The following is a 13,218-nucleotide window of genomic DNA, read 5'->3' as shown; positions in this document are numbered from 1 at the left end:
GCAATGCATAGCCTTTTGTGGTTTTGTCTGGTGCTGGGTACCCACCCAGCATCTGGTGATGTGATTGCCTGCCAATCGAGAGCCTCCCACACCATTGGCTGCCCATGCAGCCCCTGGACTAAGGACTTCACCAGAGAGCAGGGCAAATGGAGAAACAACCCTTCTTCCCATTTCATGAAAACATGTCAACTGGCCTGCACCCATTAGGCAGGGTTCTTAGGATCAGCATCCATTGTAGCAGCAGCACCCTCCTGTGATGGTAGTTTTGTCTTGCATGAGGCCAAGACCCCACTGGTCATCTCCCTTTTCTTAGTCACTATTACGACTCTGTGTGAGTCCTGGGCCCTTGGTTTTCCAGGATTTGGACATGTGTTCATCTCACTCTAAGCTGGGAAATTTCCAGCTCAGAGTACAAGTGTAAATGGGACCAGCCTACTCCTGGTACCTGTACCAGCTGTCAACAGGTGATAACCCTTCACCCTAGCAGCTGGCCCATCATGCACAAACCAACCATCTGTGGTTTCCCATACATCCAGGAACCACTCTACTTTGTAGCACCCTCAATTTGGGGTTTTTTGAGGTGTCTTTGTGCTATTGATTTCTACCTTCATTTTATGGCCAAGAGCTTGACATTTTTATTAACACTTTAAGAAGACACCATTTTTTTTTTTTTTTAACTATTTGAGGACACTGCTCTGAAGGCCTGGTGTTCCCCTCCCTGGAGTGATTGTAAAGCCATGAACCCCACTTTGCCATCCTGGAAACACAGGTAAAGCATAATCCCTAACAGCATGGTTCTGCAAAGGCCAAAGGAGACTCCTAATTGCTACTTCTACATGTATAGTTCAAGGCCATTGTCCCCACAGGAGCCAGCAGAAGGGCAGAAAGCCACAAAGGAAGGGACCAGTTCGGGCTCTGCTCAAAGCTTCCCACGAGAGCACTGGAAGCATTTGCCTCATGTCAATCCAGCAGGCGAGGCAGCAGCACCTGTCAAACAGCTATAGTGGCTGGGCAGGGCTAGCAGGTCCCACGCCCATATTGGGCTGACTCTTGAAGAGCCACCCTGAAGTAAAGGTTGTGGCACACAGTCCACAGAGGGCTCTAGCTGCCTCCAGCCTATGGATTTTGACCAAGTTTTGGCTCTATTTTGACTAAGACTGGCTCTATAGCTTCCTGGATTAGCTCTAAGTTGGCCCTGTGTCCTGGAAGAGAGGGAGGCACAGAGTGGGAATGCTCTAATGATGGATATGAAGGTATCTCTTCCGAGTTTCATATTGTGGATTGTCAGCTTTGGTGTGACCAGAGCATGTGAGCTTGGGGTAATAGCTAAACCCCTTACCCTGTGATCCTGACCATGGCCTGCCACACCTACCCTGTACCACTGACCCTAGATGGTAGGTGAAGATATGAGACGGTGCCATGCTAGGGAAGCAGCTTTCAAAAGCCTGGATCCAGGAGAGCTTTAGGCTGACTGTCCATCTCCAGTACCAGACATTCAGATACTCTGTGGCTCCAGGTTCCCAGTCCTAGGCAGATGAGCAAATGGGGAGGGCTCTTCTGCTCCCAGAGTACTACTTCCCTCTATTCTGTTCCTGGATGGGCCAATCAGAAGGTAGACCAGCAGGGACTGTCCCCCTGTGGGAGAACTGGCTGGCTGTGGCGTCAACCAGAACACAGCAGGAAGTGCACAGCCTCCCTCATGGCTCCACCCTTCTCCAGTTAGGGAACATCTCCACTCCCGGAGACCCAGGTTCCTGGTGTGCCATAGCCCAGGCAGCATCCAGCTGGCAAGTGGTTCCCACAAGACCCTGAGGTAAGTTCAGTCATAGTACCCTTCCTGGAAGGTGGGTGGAGGCCTGTGGTGACTCTACTGGAGACCCTGGGGCTTGTACCCCCGAACAGCAGTAGGCACCTACAGTCAGGTGGCCTCCTTCATTCTCCCTTCATTTCATTAATCCTTGTACATGGTGGTGTAGTGTAGTCCTCCAGTGCTGGGACTGTAATGCTGTGTGGCTGGAAACAGGCCCAAGGTTCAGGTCCACTGGGTCAATCAGAAGGGAGAAATGCTTCTGAAGAATAAGCCCGCTGTGGCCATGTCTAGAACTTGAGCCGCCACCTCTGGGTGGGATCTTCATGTTCTCCAGGGGCAGGGGACTGAGCCAGGGACTCTATGGCCACCTTAACCCAGTTCTGTAGTCATTGAAGCCATTCACCGAGTGAGGCTCAGGCTTCACCTGTCCAATGGTAGAAGCCATGGGTGGTTCCACATGAGTAATGCCCCTATGTACAACAGGCCTAATCGATCCCCAGCATGTGGCCAGAGGCCAGGGCTCATCTGGGGCAGAAAAGCACAGGATTTGCTGGTGCCCAGCATCTAAAAAACTGGAGGGGAACCACAGCAGATGGCTGGAGACTGTGAATGACATTGCCTGCCCTTCCAGTGTACCCCAGCCTAGCAGGGAGATGGACATGGTCCTGCGATGGCCAACCCTTATTTGCCCTCTCAGAATAGCACAATGCCACAGGCAGCTGCCATAGGACTATTGCATCACTGGCAGACTACAACGGAAGGCCTGAAGGACACGGGGCCTGTCAGGGAATGAGGAAGTCTCACACAGGCCTGGCCCCTTGGCAGAGTGAGGAAGCCTCCAGCCAATCTTCCTCTCAACCCCAACCTGGACACTGGCCAGCCAGGGTCCATGCCACCCGAAACGGTGCTGTGTAGGATAGCCTCTACTGGTAAAAGCTCCTACCTCTACGGGGTGCCAGGGCACTTTAGGGTAAAGAACAGAAGCTATAGCAGGGGTGCTTTACAAGGAGTGTTCCCTTAGACCCCAACCTGTCCCTTCCCTTGACATATCCAGGTGGCTCAAGCACAAAGTTCAAGGTGACAGAGGGGCAGGACAGCTGCTTGGGGAAGGTGAGTTTGATAGGTGGCCTGAGGACAGGCTGTCGGTACACCTCTGCTATCCCTCAGAAACTGCCAATGAAGCTGAGGAGATGAAGATGATCCCTCAAATTTCCCTAGAATGAGTCCCTCATGTCCCTGCCCAAAGCCCTGACCTGTCACTCACAGGCCTGAGGCCTATTGCAGGCTGACTGCTCCAGGCCTAGCAGGAAACAGAAGGTGGGCACTTCCTTAGCTGCTCTCCCCTAACTGTAACCACAACCTACAGAAGATATGTCAGATTATGAGAATGACGACGAGTGCTGGAGTGCCCTGGAGAGCTTCCGGGTGAAGCTCATCTCTGTCATTGACCCCTCACGAATCACGCCCTATCTGCGCCAGTGCAAAGTCCTGAACCCTGATGATGAGGAGCAAGTGCTCAGTGACCCCAACCTGGTCATCCGCAAGCGGAAAGTGGGTGAGGGCTGCTCCCACACCAGTATGCCTTACTCCCTTGTAATCCCCACCCAGCTCCACATCCGTGGAGGATATATAAGTGAAAGCCTCCTCTCCTCTAGTCATGCGTACTTGCTGCTGCCCAGAGGAGGAAAGGGGAGTTCCCGCCATTGTTCAGGCCCTGAGAGCCATGAGGGTGAAGGTAGCACCTTGTCCTGCCTAGACTGAGACCTGTGCCTTATGCAATGGCCCAGATCCCTCTGCTAGGTAGGGCCCAGAAGTGAGAGATGGGGAGTCTATATCTTGGGATCTCTACCCAGAGCAATCGTCCACTGTCCTACCCAGCCCCAAGGGCCCCCGCCTACTCAGAACTTGGCCATGACTCTCTCTTCCACCTGAAGGTGTACTTCTGGACATCCTGCAGCGGACAGGCCACAAGGGCTACGTAGCCTTCCTTGAGAGCCTGGAACTCTACTATCCGCATTTATACAGGAAAGTCACTGGCAAGGAGCCAGCACGTGTCTTCTCCATGATCATTGGTGAGAGGCACAAGGAGGGGTTGGTGCTGTGGGTGGAGTCAAGTGCTTTTATGATTGCTTGGAGTGAATAAGTCTGACCCAAGCCCTCTGATGCACTTCAGGGTAGTGGTCCCTGGTGACTACTCTCAGGTGCTCAGGATCAGGGGATTGGTGGATTGCTGAAGTCCTGCTAGTCTCCAGAAAGGCGGCCCTTCTCTGCTTTCCCTACTCAGCCTGGGAATATTCACTGAGAAGTGGTGACCCTTCTAAAGTATCATTGCCACAGGGCCTGATGGTCATCCAGGGGCAGAGGTGTCCTTTCCTGATGGAATAGCCACAACCCTATCAGTCTGCGTTCATCTCATAAAGATCATTGTAAATCTCATAAAGATCATTGTAAGAATAGAGAGGGCCAGGCATGATGGCACACACCTTTAATCCCTCTGGAGGCAGAGGCGGGCAGATCTCTGAGTTAAGAGGCCAGCCTATACGAAATACGTAGTGAGACCTTGACTGAAAAAAAGGGTGGAGGGATGACAACAGAGGGCTACCTGGAGTCCTGGCCTGCGAGTGGTCCTCAGTGATGAATTAGAATCTCATTCAGTTTACCCGTGAGGGGCAGCAAGGCAGCTTGGGCCTAGAGAGCACACTCAGTCTTGAGGGAACCTTCCTACAAGTTTTCTCTGTGGAGGCCAGCAGTGCTTCCTCTGTCCTCACTCTGTGGGCTCTGTCTGACACTGCATGGTCCCCAGATGCATCAGGGGAATCAGGCCTGACACAGCTGCTGATGACAGAGGTCATGAAGCTGCAGAAGAAGGTTCAGGACCTGACAGCCCTTCTGAGCTCCAAGGATGATTTCATAAAGGAGCTTCGGGTAAAGGACAGCCTACTGCGCAAGCACCAGGAGCGTGTGCAGCGGCTCAAGGAAGAGTGCGAGCTGAGCAGCACTGAGCTGAAGCGCTGCAAGGATGAGAACTATGAACTGGCCATGCGCCTGGCACATCTGAGCGAAGAGAAGGGTGCAGCGCTCATGAGGAACCGTGACCTGCAGCTTGAGGTGATCACTTGCCCCACCTGCAGCGGGGGTGGTCTGGAGGAGGCTGCAGCTGACTGGACCACCCACAGGTGGACCGGCTCAGGCACAGCCTCATGAAGGCAGAGGATGACTGCAAGGTGGAACGCAAGCACACCCTGAAGCTCAGGCATGCCATGGAGCAGCGGCCCAGCCAGGAGCTGCTGTGGGAACTGCAGCAGGAGAAGGACTTGCTGCAGGCCAGGGTGCAGGAGCTGGAGGTCTCTGTGCAGGTAGGGCTACCAGCAGGGCACACCAGGCCCCACATCTGCAGGGGTTTCCAGCTGGGCATACCAGATGGTTCAGCCGCAGTGGCTGTGGCATTGTGGGCATCCTCAGCCAGGCTGTTGCCCTCTACCACCTCCAGGAGGGTAAGCTGGACAGGAACAGTCCCTACATTCAAGTGCTGGAGGAAGACTGGCGCCAGGCACTGCAGGAGCACCAGAAGCAGGCCAGCACCATCTTCTCCTTACGAAAGGACCTCCGCCAGGCTGAGGCCCTCCGGACCCGGGTGAGAGGGAGGCAAACAATGCCCCCTGGGTAGCTTGGAAGGTGGGGTCTGGGACCTAAATCACGGCCTTACTTTCACCAATTCGATGTACAGTCATGTCATGTCCACAGCTAGAGTCACCCTTTGGGCTTACAATGTGACCAACGGTGGTTGAGGCCATGGTCTTGGACCAGACTAGCCTACTGTGGCCTGGGACTCCAGTGCCTTCCCCATCATTTTAGCTAGCTTGATCTTGTGTGCTCTGGAGCTGTTGCCCTGAGTCCAGCCCAGCTGTCAGGTGGGCAGTGGAGAATGGGCGCAGCTGAGTGGTGCTCCCTATAGTGCATGGAGGAAAAGGAGATGTTCGAGCTGCAGTGCCTGGCCTTGCGCAAGGATGCCAAGATGTACAAGGACCGTATTGAGGCTATCCTGCAGCAAATGGAGGAGGTCTCCATTGAGCGGGACCAGGTAGGTACCACGCATGTTCAGGAGATGAGAACAAGAGGGGTATTGCAGCCTTTGGAGCAGTGATCAAAGTTTTGTTTTGTTTTTTAATTTACACACAATGTAACTTGGCAGTGTTGCATGGAAGAACCTGGGACTGCTTGTAGAAATGCGGGAAAGTTTGTTTCACTCAAAGGAAGAGCTTATGTAGCAGGGAGCCACCATGGCCCCTGGGCTGGGTAGAGTAAGGACAGGGTGGGAGACCTTGATAGGGGAGAGGAAGCTGCTAGCTTCACAAGTGGGAGCTAGCAGGTATTTGGTAGAACTGGTGGTGGCTCCCTGGGATAGGCAGCAGCAGTAGCAGTAGCTCATACCTGTAATCCCAGCATTTGGAGGTTGAGACACAATAATATAATGTGAATTCAAGGCCAGCCTGGATGACACAGTGAGTTCCAAGCCAGTTTGGGCTCCAGTGTGAGAACTTGTCTCAGAAAGCCAAAAACAACTGAACCAGGTTTGGTGGCACATGTGGGTTATCCCCGGATTTAAAGGCAGAGGCAGGAGAATCAGAAATTCAAGGCTGTCCTCCACTACACTGTAAACTTGAGGCCAGCGTAGGACAATGAAATGGTCTCTCAAGAAACAAAAGAAAAGGCACCGTGTTCATCTTAAGAACAGTCATTGATTATATTCTTAATGCTGCATCCAGAATTTATAAAACATGCTATGTCGGTGGGACAGAGACACATGCCACCTGCTGGGGATGCAGGACTTCTCAGCTGAACTCCCTAGGAACTGCCTTGAGAACTAATCATGGAGATTTTTAGCTGCTTCTTTGTAGTGTTTTTCTTTTTAAATTAATTTTACTCATTTTTATTGTTCTGAGACAGTCTCATGTTACCTAGTCTTGCCTCAAACTAGGATGTATCCAAAGAGGACCTTGAAATACTGGTCCTTCTGCCTCCTGAATGCTAGGATTCTGGGCTTGTCCTGCTCCACCCAGTGTCTGTTCATTTGTATGAGAGCCCTGGCTGCTGTGAGGATCCCTCTAGTTCAGCAACTCCAACTGCACAACAGTGTGGTTGATATCCAGCCGGACCTTTGGTAGAGGCTGGGAGCTGTACTCCCAAATGAGAGCCAAGAGCATCTCTGGCCAGGTCTCTTGCTGAAGGAGTGCCCTCTACTATTCCTGCAGGCTATGGCCTCCAGGGAAGAGCTGCATGCACAGTGTACCCAGAGCTTTCAGGACAAAGATAAGCTTCGGAAGCAGGTTCGGGAGCTGGGTGAGAAGGCAGATGAGCTGCAGCTGCAGTTGTTCCAGAGTGAGGGCCGGCTACTGGCCGCTGAGGGTAGACTCAAGCAGCAGCAGCTGGACATGCTCATCCTGGTAGGCCTCTGTGTCTGTGGTAGGCCTCTCTATCTGGGGTAGTCTGGGCAGTAAGGGAGCTGGGGAGGATGTGGGGTCAGAGCAAGATTCCAAGAAGGATCATGCAGCCTAGAAGCACCCCCATTCCTAGGCTGGCATGGCGGCCAATGCCCTGTTTGTGGCCTCAGAAAGTGCCTGGGACTTCCTGAGTCCCCCTTTTCCTGTTTAGAGCTCCTTATGGTGGGATGACAGCCATAGATGTCACTCAAGGTCCAGTTAGCACAGGACTGTTGAGCAGTGGCCTTGAGCACGGAGTAACCTTCGGGTGGCTTGGCAGTGTAGTGTTAAGAAAGGCATGTTCTGGACAGGGTCCTGGAGAAGGAGCTGAGATATGTGCAAGGGCTCCCTAGAGGATAGGGCTGGGATGGGGCCCTCAGAATGCCAGATGCTTGGAACCCCTACAGCCCACTGACTGACTACCTTTTCTGTGGCCACAGAGCTCTGACTTAGAGGACAGTTCACCCAGGAACTCCCAGGAGGTGAGTGTGATCCAGTGGGTAGGCACAGAGCAGGCCTCTCCCTGGCCTTCAACCTCCATCTGACTTCACACACATCTCCCACATGGGTCCTGTTCCCTTGAACTGTGCTGTCCCCTCTCTCCCATTTTAAGTTGGATACAGGGAAAAGTGCTGGCCATACTCCAAAGCCTTTGTTTGCTTGTGAGGAATGCCCATATCCTAGCCTCTCAGGAACTCTAGTTTCCTTTGCCTGTTGGCCCAGCTGGGACTGAGTCCCTGAGGATCTCTGTGCAGAGGATTGACAGTGATGGCTGTGCCAACTAAGTAGCTGGGGTCAAGTGGGCAGGGGGTTGAGCCACATCTAGTCCTGGAAGAGCAATGGTGGCTTGTAGCATCGCTTAACCAGGTGGCATATCTCTGTCTGGAAGCTCTCACTGCCTCAGGACCTGGAGGAGGATGCCCAGCTCTCAGACAAAGGTGAGGATGTGGGGATCCCATGTACCACCAAGGGCATCTAGGCTGTAGTTTCCTGGCTCCTTGAACCCTGGCCCATCCTTGGCATAGAAAGCTGTATGATTTAGTTTGTCTCAATATTCACACCACTCCAAGGATGGAGAAACTGAGGCAGGGATTGGCAATCATGAAGAGACAAATTCTTAGGCTAATACACCCAAAGAATAAGGAATGTGGGGCTTAGGTCTCAGGGTCTGTGGCTCAGAGGGCAGTGAGTATGAAGCCTTTCACCCTGCATAGGCCCATCTTTCCCAACCAGCCTTCCTCCTGCAGAGGGAGATACCAGCCAGTATCCAGGTGTGTTCAATGAAGGCATGACAGGGCAGCAAGCAAGGAGGTGGGGTGTGCTATCCACAGTAGCAGGCTGCAAAACAGGACCCTCTGATCTAATAGTTGGCTCATTAGTTCTGGAGATGGCAGTTGGGGGAGCTGGTGAGAACAGTGTCCTAAAGTAGCTGAAGTTGAGGCTTGAGGGAGTCTAGTGCAGGGAGGTGCCTTGAGAGCTTTCGTGAGAAGTCAGACAGACTTCCTCAGCTCTGCCTCACCCCAAGCTCTAGCCAAAGGCAAAAGGGGAACAAGTGGTACAGATGGAGAAGTGTGGAGGTGGGTCACCCACTGCAGCCCCCAAGACCCAACTTGAGGCCACTGAGCTCCACGTGGGCACAAAAGGAGGAGAACCCAAGAGCAGCCAGTTCCCCTGGAAGCATGCCAGGAGTTAGGCAGCACAACAATGAGAGGGGTAGGGCTGCTGGTTGCTCTCATACCCTGAGTCCTCCTTGGATATAACTGTTTCTTGATGTTCATAGTTCTCTCTGAACATCTGTCTGAAGGCTTGAGCCCTGGTCTGCCCAGGACCTGAGGCATGCTGGGTCTGGCCACCCAGAATGCTCTTCTAACTAATATAGTGTACTTGCTCTCACCTTCAGAGGCCTGAGCTCTCCACTGAAGCTGTTCCAACCCCATGGGAACCACTAGAAACAAAAATGTTGCCAAGCCAATAGGGACACGGCCTGGGGCATGCATGAGCAAACTGTCCTGGAGACCTGGACTCTTTCCTACCCATTTGTCCTTGTATGTGTGGTGACTGTCAGCTTGGGAGGTGAGGGTGGGTGATTGTAGGAACCCTGCTGAGGGCTCCTAGCTGCCAAGGACTCACAACCTGTTCCCATCTGTCAAATACAGTCTCCGTTGGACTTGTGTGAGGGTCCCAGCCCATAAAGCTGGCCTAGGCTAATGCTCGTTAGGCTCTTAACAGAGGGAGGTGGGGGCCATGCCAGATGGGGACCCTACAAGCACAGTTCTTCCTTTCAGGTGTCCTAGCAGACAGGGAGAGCCCAGAGCAGCCCTTTGTGGCTCTGAACAAGGACCAGTCTTCACAGACCCATGTAAGGCTGACTGGGGTCCCCAGAGCCCTGGTTGCTTAAATGGCTGACCCTGGGGAGGAGGGTGACCCCACCTGTACCCCTGAACAGGTGAGGATCACAAGATCTTTGCAGTGTATGCATATGATGTAGCGTTTGCATAGTGTTTGGGGCATGAAGTAGAGCCCCCCTTCTTGGACAGAACCCTAGATGTGGGATGGTTGGACAGGGAAGGGGTTTGGCGATGAAAGGACACCCGTAGAGAGCTGTTCACTGTCAGTCTGACAAAAGGGGTAGTTGCCCCATGCTCAGTCATCTTGGAGTCCAGCAGGCCCCACAGCCGGCCAGCTAGCTCCGCTTCACACTTGATGGAGTTCCAGGGCGGCCCTGGGAAGGCCACGGTGTCCAGCTGCCGGCCCCGTTTCTTCTGCAGGGCATAGGGCCCAGCAGCAGCGAGCCCCCGGAGAAGGAGCGGCGGCGCCTCAAGGAGAGCTTCGAGAACTACCGCAGGTGTGGGGCGGCCGGCAGGACGGCAGGGAGGGCGGGGCACTTGCTTTTACCTGCTCACACGCTGGGTCCCACAGGAAGCGGGCGCTCCGCAAGGTGCAGAACAGCTGGCGACAGGACGAAGGGGACCGCGGGAACACCACGGGCAGCGACAACACCGACACCGAGGGCTCCTAGCGCACCGCACCGAGGCTGAGCATCTGTGTAATTGTGAAGGGGTGCTGCGTTTTTTTACTGTACGCTACACATGCATTGTACAAGTATTGGAAAGTGCAGTTAAATAAAATGACCACCCAGCTAAGCCTGTTGGGCAGATATGCAAGCTGGTGACACCAGGGGGCGGCAGAGTGTAACGCGCCCTTGGCTTACGGAAGCCGAATAAGGGCGCTTCCTGTCACAGCGCCCGTTTCCAAAGTGGCCGATGCAGCCTCAGTCGCACCCGCCTGCGCAAGAAGGAGCGACTAAGGACTGCTGTCGGGATGTTGCGGGCAGCGCTGGGCCGCGCGCCGACATTACTTCGTAGTGTGCCGACCCAGGATCTCAGACTTGGGCAGCTTTGGCATTCAGGGTCTCTCCTGAGAACCTTGGGGAGATGTCGGGGCTGGGCCCGGGGCTGGCGGAGCTCGAGCTCCATGCCGGGATCAGGGCATGTGACAGCACTGGGGCGCGTACAAGTGGACCACTACCAGCTCATTTACACCTGCAAGGTGGGCGCTCTCAGCAGCACCCAGGGCAGTTTGATTTTCTGAAGGTGTAGCGTTCTGGCAGAAAGCGGTAGCAGTATCTTTTGGACGGGGAGGGGCGGGGTCTTCACGAAATAGCTAGAGAGGGGTGGAGCTATCTATGAGGGACAGGGCCTCTGGGAGAGGAGTTGGATTATCAGGAGAAGGGTGGTCTAGGAAGAAAGGGGTTGGGCCATCTCCTAAATGGGACCCTTTGGGAAGGGGCTAGGGCTGTCCCTCAGAGTGGAATTAGTCCATGGAAGGGACATTCCTGTGTGTACCTGGCCTGACCAGCTCTCTAACCCAGCCAGGTCTGTGGGACTCGGTCATCCAAGCGCATCTCAAAGTTGGCCTATCACCAAGGCGTGGTCATCGTGACTTGCCCTGGCTGCCAGAACCACCATATCATCGCAGACAACCTAGGCTGGTTCTCTGACCTGAAGGGCAAGAGGTGAGGCCGGCTGGGAAGGTAGGAGACAGTAGGATCGTGGCCCTATATGAGCCTGGGTCCTGCGTTGCCTGCCTGGGCCAGCACTTGGTTTTGTTGGGACCCCTCTCTACCTGGACAGCCCAGCTTCCTCATGGATCTAGAAACAGTTGAATTTGAACTTCAGATAAACTATGAATGGCCTCCAGATGTGGCAAACTATACCTCTGGGCAGCTCAGTCTAGTTCTATGGCTCTGCCTCTGTTACTGCCCGACCTCTGATCTGTCCAATGGCTTTGCCACTTTCTAGTGGAGGTTTTTTGTCCTCTGCCAACTCAGGGCAGATGGGAGAGGAGGTGTCAGACTGTGGAGTAGGCGTTGGCCTTCAGATGGTCTCACTTTTGGGAGAGCAGTAGGGAGGGCCAGGAGCGAGTATAGAGGACAGGTCTATGGCTATGCCCAATGGCTTCTTAGTGTTCTGTGAAGAGAGGTCAGTGGTAAGAGTATGGGCAGAGCCGCATACTCTTTTTTTATCTTTTTTATCAAGGAGAGCCTGTGAGATAAAACCCTTGGGTCTCTAGGGTTCACCTGTTGGACCTGTGCTGCAGAGAAATCTCAGTTCCTACATGTAGGAACAGGACAGAACTGCATGGATGGCTGCTACCTGGTGAGAGGCAGCCAAGACTCTTCGTGGTACACTGTGCAGGAGAGATGTCTTCTGAGGTGGTGCTTGTTAACACACATTTGTTGAAGGTTCCAATAGGTGCCTTGGAGGTACTGCTGCCACTTGGATGCTGGGACACGTGTTATAGGCCCAAGATGACCATGGGATACCCTTGAGGGGGTCCAGTGTAAAGCCGATGCTGCCTTCTTGTCTTGCAGAAACATTGAAGAGATCCTAGCAGCCAGAGGAGAGGAGGTGCACCGGGTGTCTGGTGACGATGCCCTGGAACTGATTCTGGAGGCTGCTGAACCACCTGCTACCCCAGAAGGGGGTGAGGATCCCAACCACCCTGGCAAAATGGAACAGAGCTGACCTATGTACTCCTGCCGCTGTAGACTCACAAAAGTCGCTCTACTCACCTGGAGCTTCTCAAGCGTGCTGCTTTCTTCTCAGTAAACAATCGTCAGGTCCTGGGCCTGGGCTTTTTTTTTTTTTCTGAAGTCAGAATAACTCTGTGGCTCCAGGACTGAGCTTCATGGACATTCCACCTCTTAAGAGGAATCCCTTCGTTCCTGTGTGCAGTGGTTCTCCTTTCTAAATCCGGCTGTGTCTGGGTATTGACTTAGACTTGTGGCCTTGGGCAATTTTTGTTCCTCAGAACTCTGTACTACTTCCTCCTATATTACCTGCCATCCCCTGGCTAGCGCTGGTGACTTCCTTCCGTTGCCTGAGCTAGTGTCAAGCCCAGCCCTAAAGCTTGGCTTTTGTAGCAGAACAGGCTGCTCAATGTGGCCAGAGACCTGTAGAACACTGCATAGATGCTTAGGAGAGTGATCCAGAGAGTCTCCCTACCCGGTGAGCTGCCTGCACCTCCAATCTTCCTGTGTTGAAGCCTAAGAGGAGATGGGTGGAAGTGATGAGGGCTGTATGATGCTTACCTTGGTGTATGGTTCATCTCCTAACTTTGTTTGACATGCCTTCAGGATGTTCTTATGTTCAGGAAAGCAAGCAGATGCAAGACCAGGTCAGGCTTTTTACAGGAGTCTCTGGGCCCTGTGACGACCTTCAGCATTAATCACCATCCCATCTGGCAGGGAAAGACCTGGGACAGGAGGGTGGGGAAGGCAGCTGAGTACAGTATGACAGTGACACAATGCCTCCCTGTCTCCAGGGACCCAGCCCGTGATTAGCAGTTCACTCTGGGCCGTGGGAGGCCGGGTGCACTTGCAATCTGTGCCTCCACTCGATTACCCCCTGTCCTTTCCTTGGCAAA

The 13,218-nt window shown here is 53.6% G+C and overlaps 2 protein-coding genes across 11 annotated transcripts; both read left to right on the top strand.

Moving 5' to 3' along the window:
* The first annotated feature begins 1,683 nt into the window (after positions 1 to 1,683).
* Card9 (caspase recruitment domain family member 9) lies at positions 1,684 to 10,433 on the top strand. Of its 6 annotated transcripts, none has more exons than XM_060389699.1 (14): positions 1,684 to 1,813; positions 2,865 to 2,920; positions 3,180 to 3,365; positions 3,745 to 3,882; positions 4,614 to 4,918; positions 4,987 to 5,166; positions 5,301 to 5,444; positions 5,766 to 5,891; positions 7,063 to 7,254; positions 7,731 to 7,772; positions 8,180 to 8,228; positions 9,576 to 9,649; positions 10,059 to 10,135; positions 10,210 to 10,433. In XM_060389699.1, exons 3-14 carry the CDS (start codon positions 3,182 to 3,184, stop codon positions 10,307 to 10,309), a joined length of 1,611 nt encoding a protein of 536 aa, XP_060245682.1. In that variant the 5' UTR covers positions 1,684 to 1,813; positions 2,865 to 2,920; positions 3,180 to 3,181; the 3' UTR covers positions 10,310 to 10,433. The 6 variants fall into 6 exon arrangements, with proteins under 6 accessions (XP_060245682.1, XP_021496781.1, XP_021496785.1 ...); XM_021641106.2 differs by having other exon boundaries at positions 3,177 to 3,365; XM_021641110.2 differs by lacking the exon at positions 3,180 to 3,365.
* Positions 10,434 to 10,476: 43 nt separating this feature from the next.
* On the top strand, positions 10,477 to 12,419 carry Dnlz (DNL-type zinc finger). 5 transcript variants are annotated; one of them, XM_060389702.1, is made up of 3 exons: positions 10,477 to 10,839; positions 11,166 to 11,323; positions 12,164 to 12,378. In XM_060389702.1, exons 1-2 carry the CDS (start codon positions 10,612 to 10,614, stop codon positions 11,307 to 11,309), a joined length of 372 nt encoding a protein of 123 aa, XP_060245685.1. In that variant the 5' UTR covers positions 10,477 to 10,611; the 3' UTR covers positions 11,310 to 11,323; positions 12,164 to 12,378. The 5 variants fall into 5 exon arrangements, with proteins under 5 accessions (XP_060245685.1, XP_021496787.1, XP_060245686.1 ...); XM_021641112.2 differs by having other exon boundaries at positions 11,162 to 11,305; XM_060389703.1 differs by having other exon boundaries at positions 11,162 to 11,323.
* The last annotated feature ends 799 nt before the right edge of the window (positions 12,420 to 13,218 follow it).

The sequence above is a fragment of the Meriones unguiculatus genome, chromosome 8 (genome assembly GCF_030254825.1).
Source record: "Meriones unguiculatus strain TT.TT164.6M chromosome 8, Bangor_MerUng_6.1, whole genome shotgun sequence".
NCBI classification, from domain to species: domain Eukaryota; kingdom Metazoa; phylum Chordata; class Mammalia; order Rodentia; family Muridae; genus Meriones; species Meriones unguiculatus.
The sequence above is the reverse complement of the archived record's forward strand: the minus strand, read 5'-3'. Positions and strand labels throughout refer to the sequence as shown.

Excerpts from the sequence above, each read along its gene's own strand:
- Card9 (XM_060389699.1), top strand. The coding sequence starts at position 3,182 with ATGTCAGATTATGAGAATGACGACGAGTGCTGGAGTGCCCTGGAGAGC. Across the intron at positions 3,883-4,613 it reads TGTCTTCTCCATGATCATTG|ATGCATCAGGGGAATCAGGC; the intron begins GTGAGAGGCACA and ends CATGGTCCCCAG. Across the intron at positions 7,773-8,179 it reads CACCCAGGAACTCCCAGGAG|CTCTCACTGCCTCAGGACCT; the intron begins GTGAGTGTGATC and ends TCTGTCTGGAAG.
- Dnlz (XM_021641111.2), top strand. The coding sequence starts at position 10,612 with ATGTTGCGGGCAGCGCTGGGCCGCGCGCCGACATTACTTCGTAGTGTG. Across the intron at positions 10,840-11,165 it reads AGCTCATTTACACCTGCAAG|GTCTGTGGGACTCGGTCATC; the intron begins GTGGGCGCTCTC and ends TAACCCAGCCAG. Across the intron at positions 11,306-12,163 it reads TCTGACCTGAAGGGCAAGAG|AAACATTGAAGAGATCCTAG; the intron begins GTGAGGCCGGCT and ends CTTGTCTTGCAG.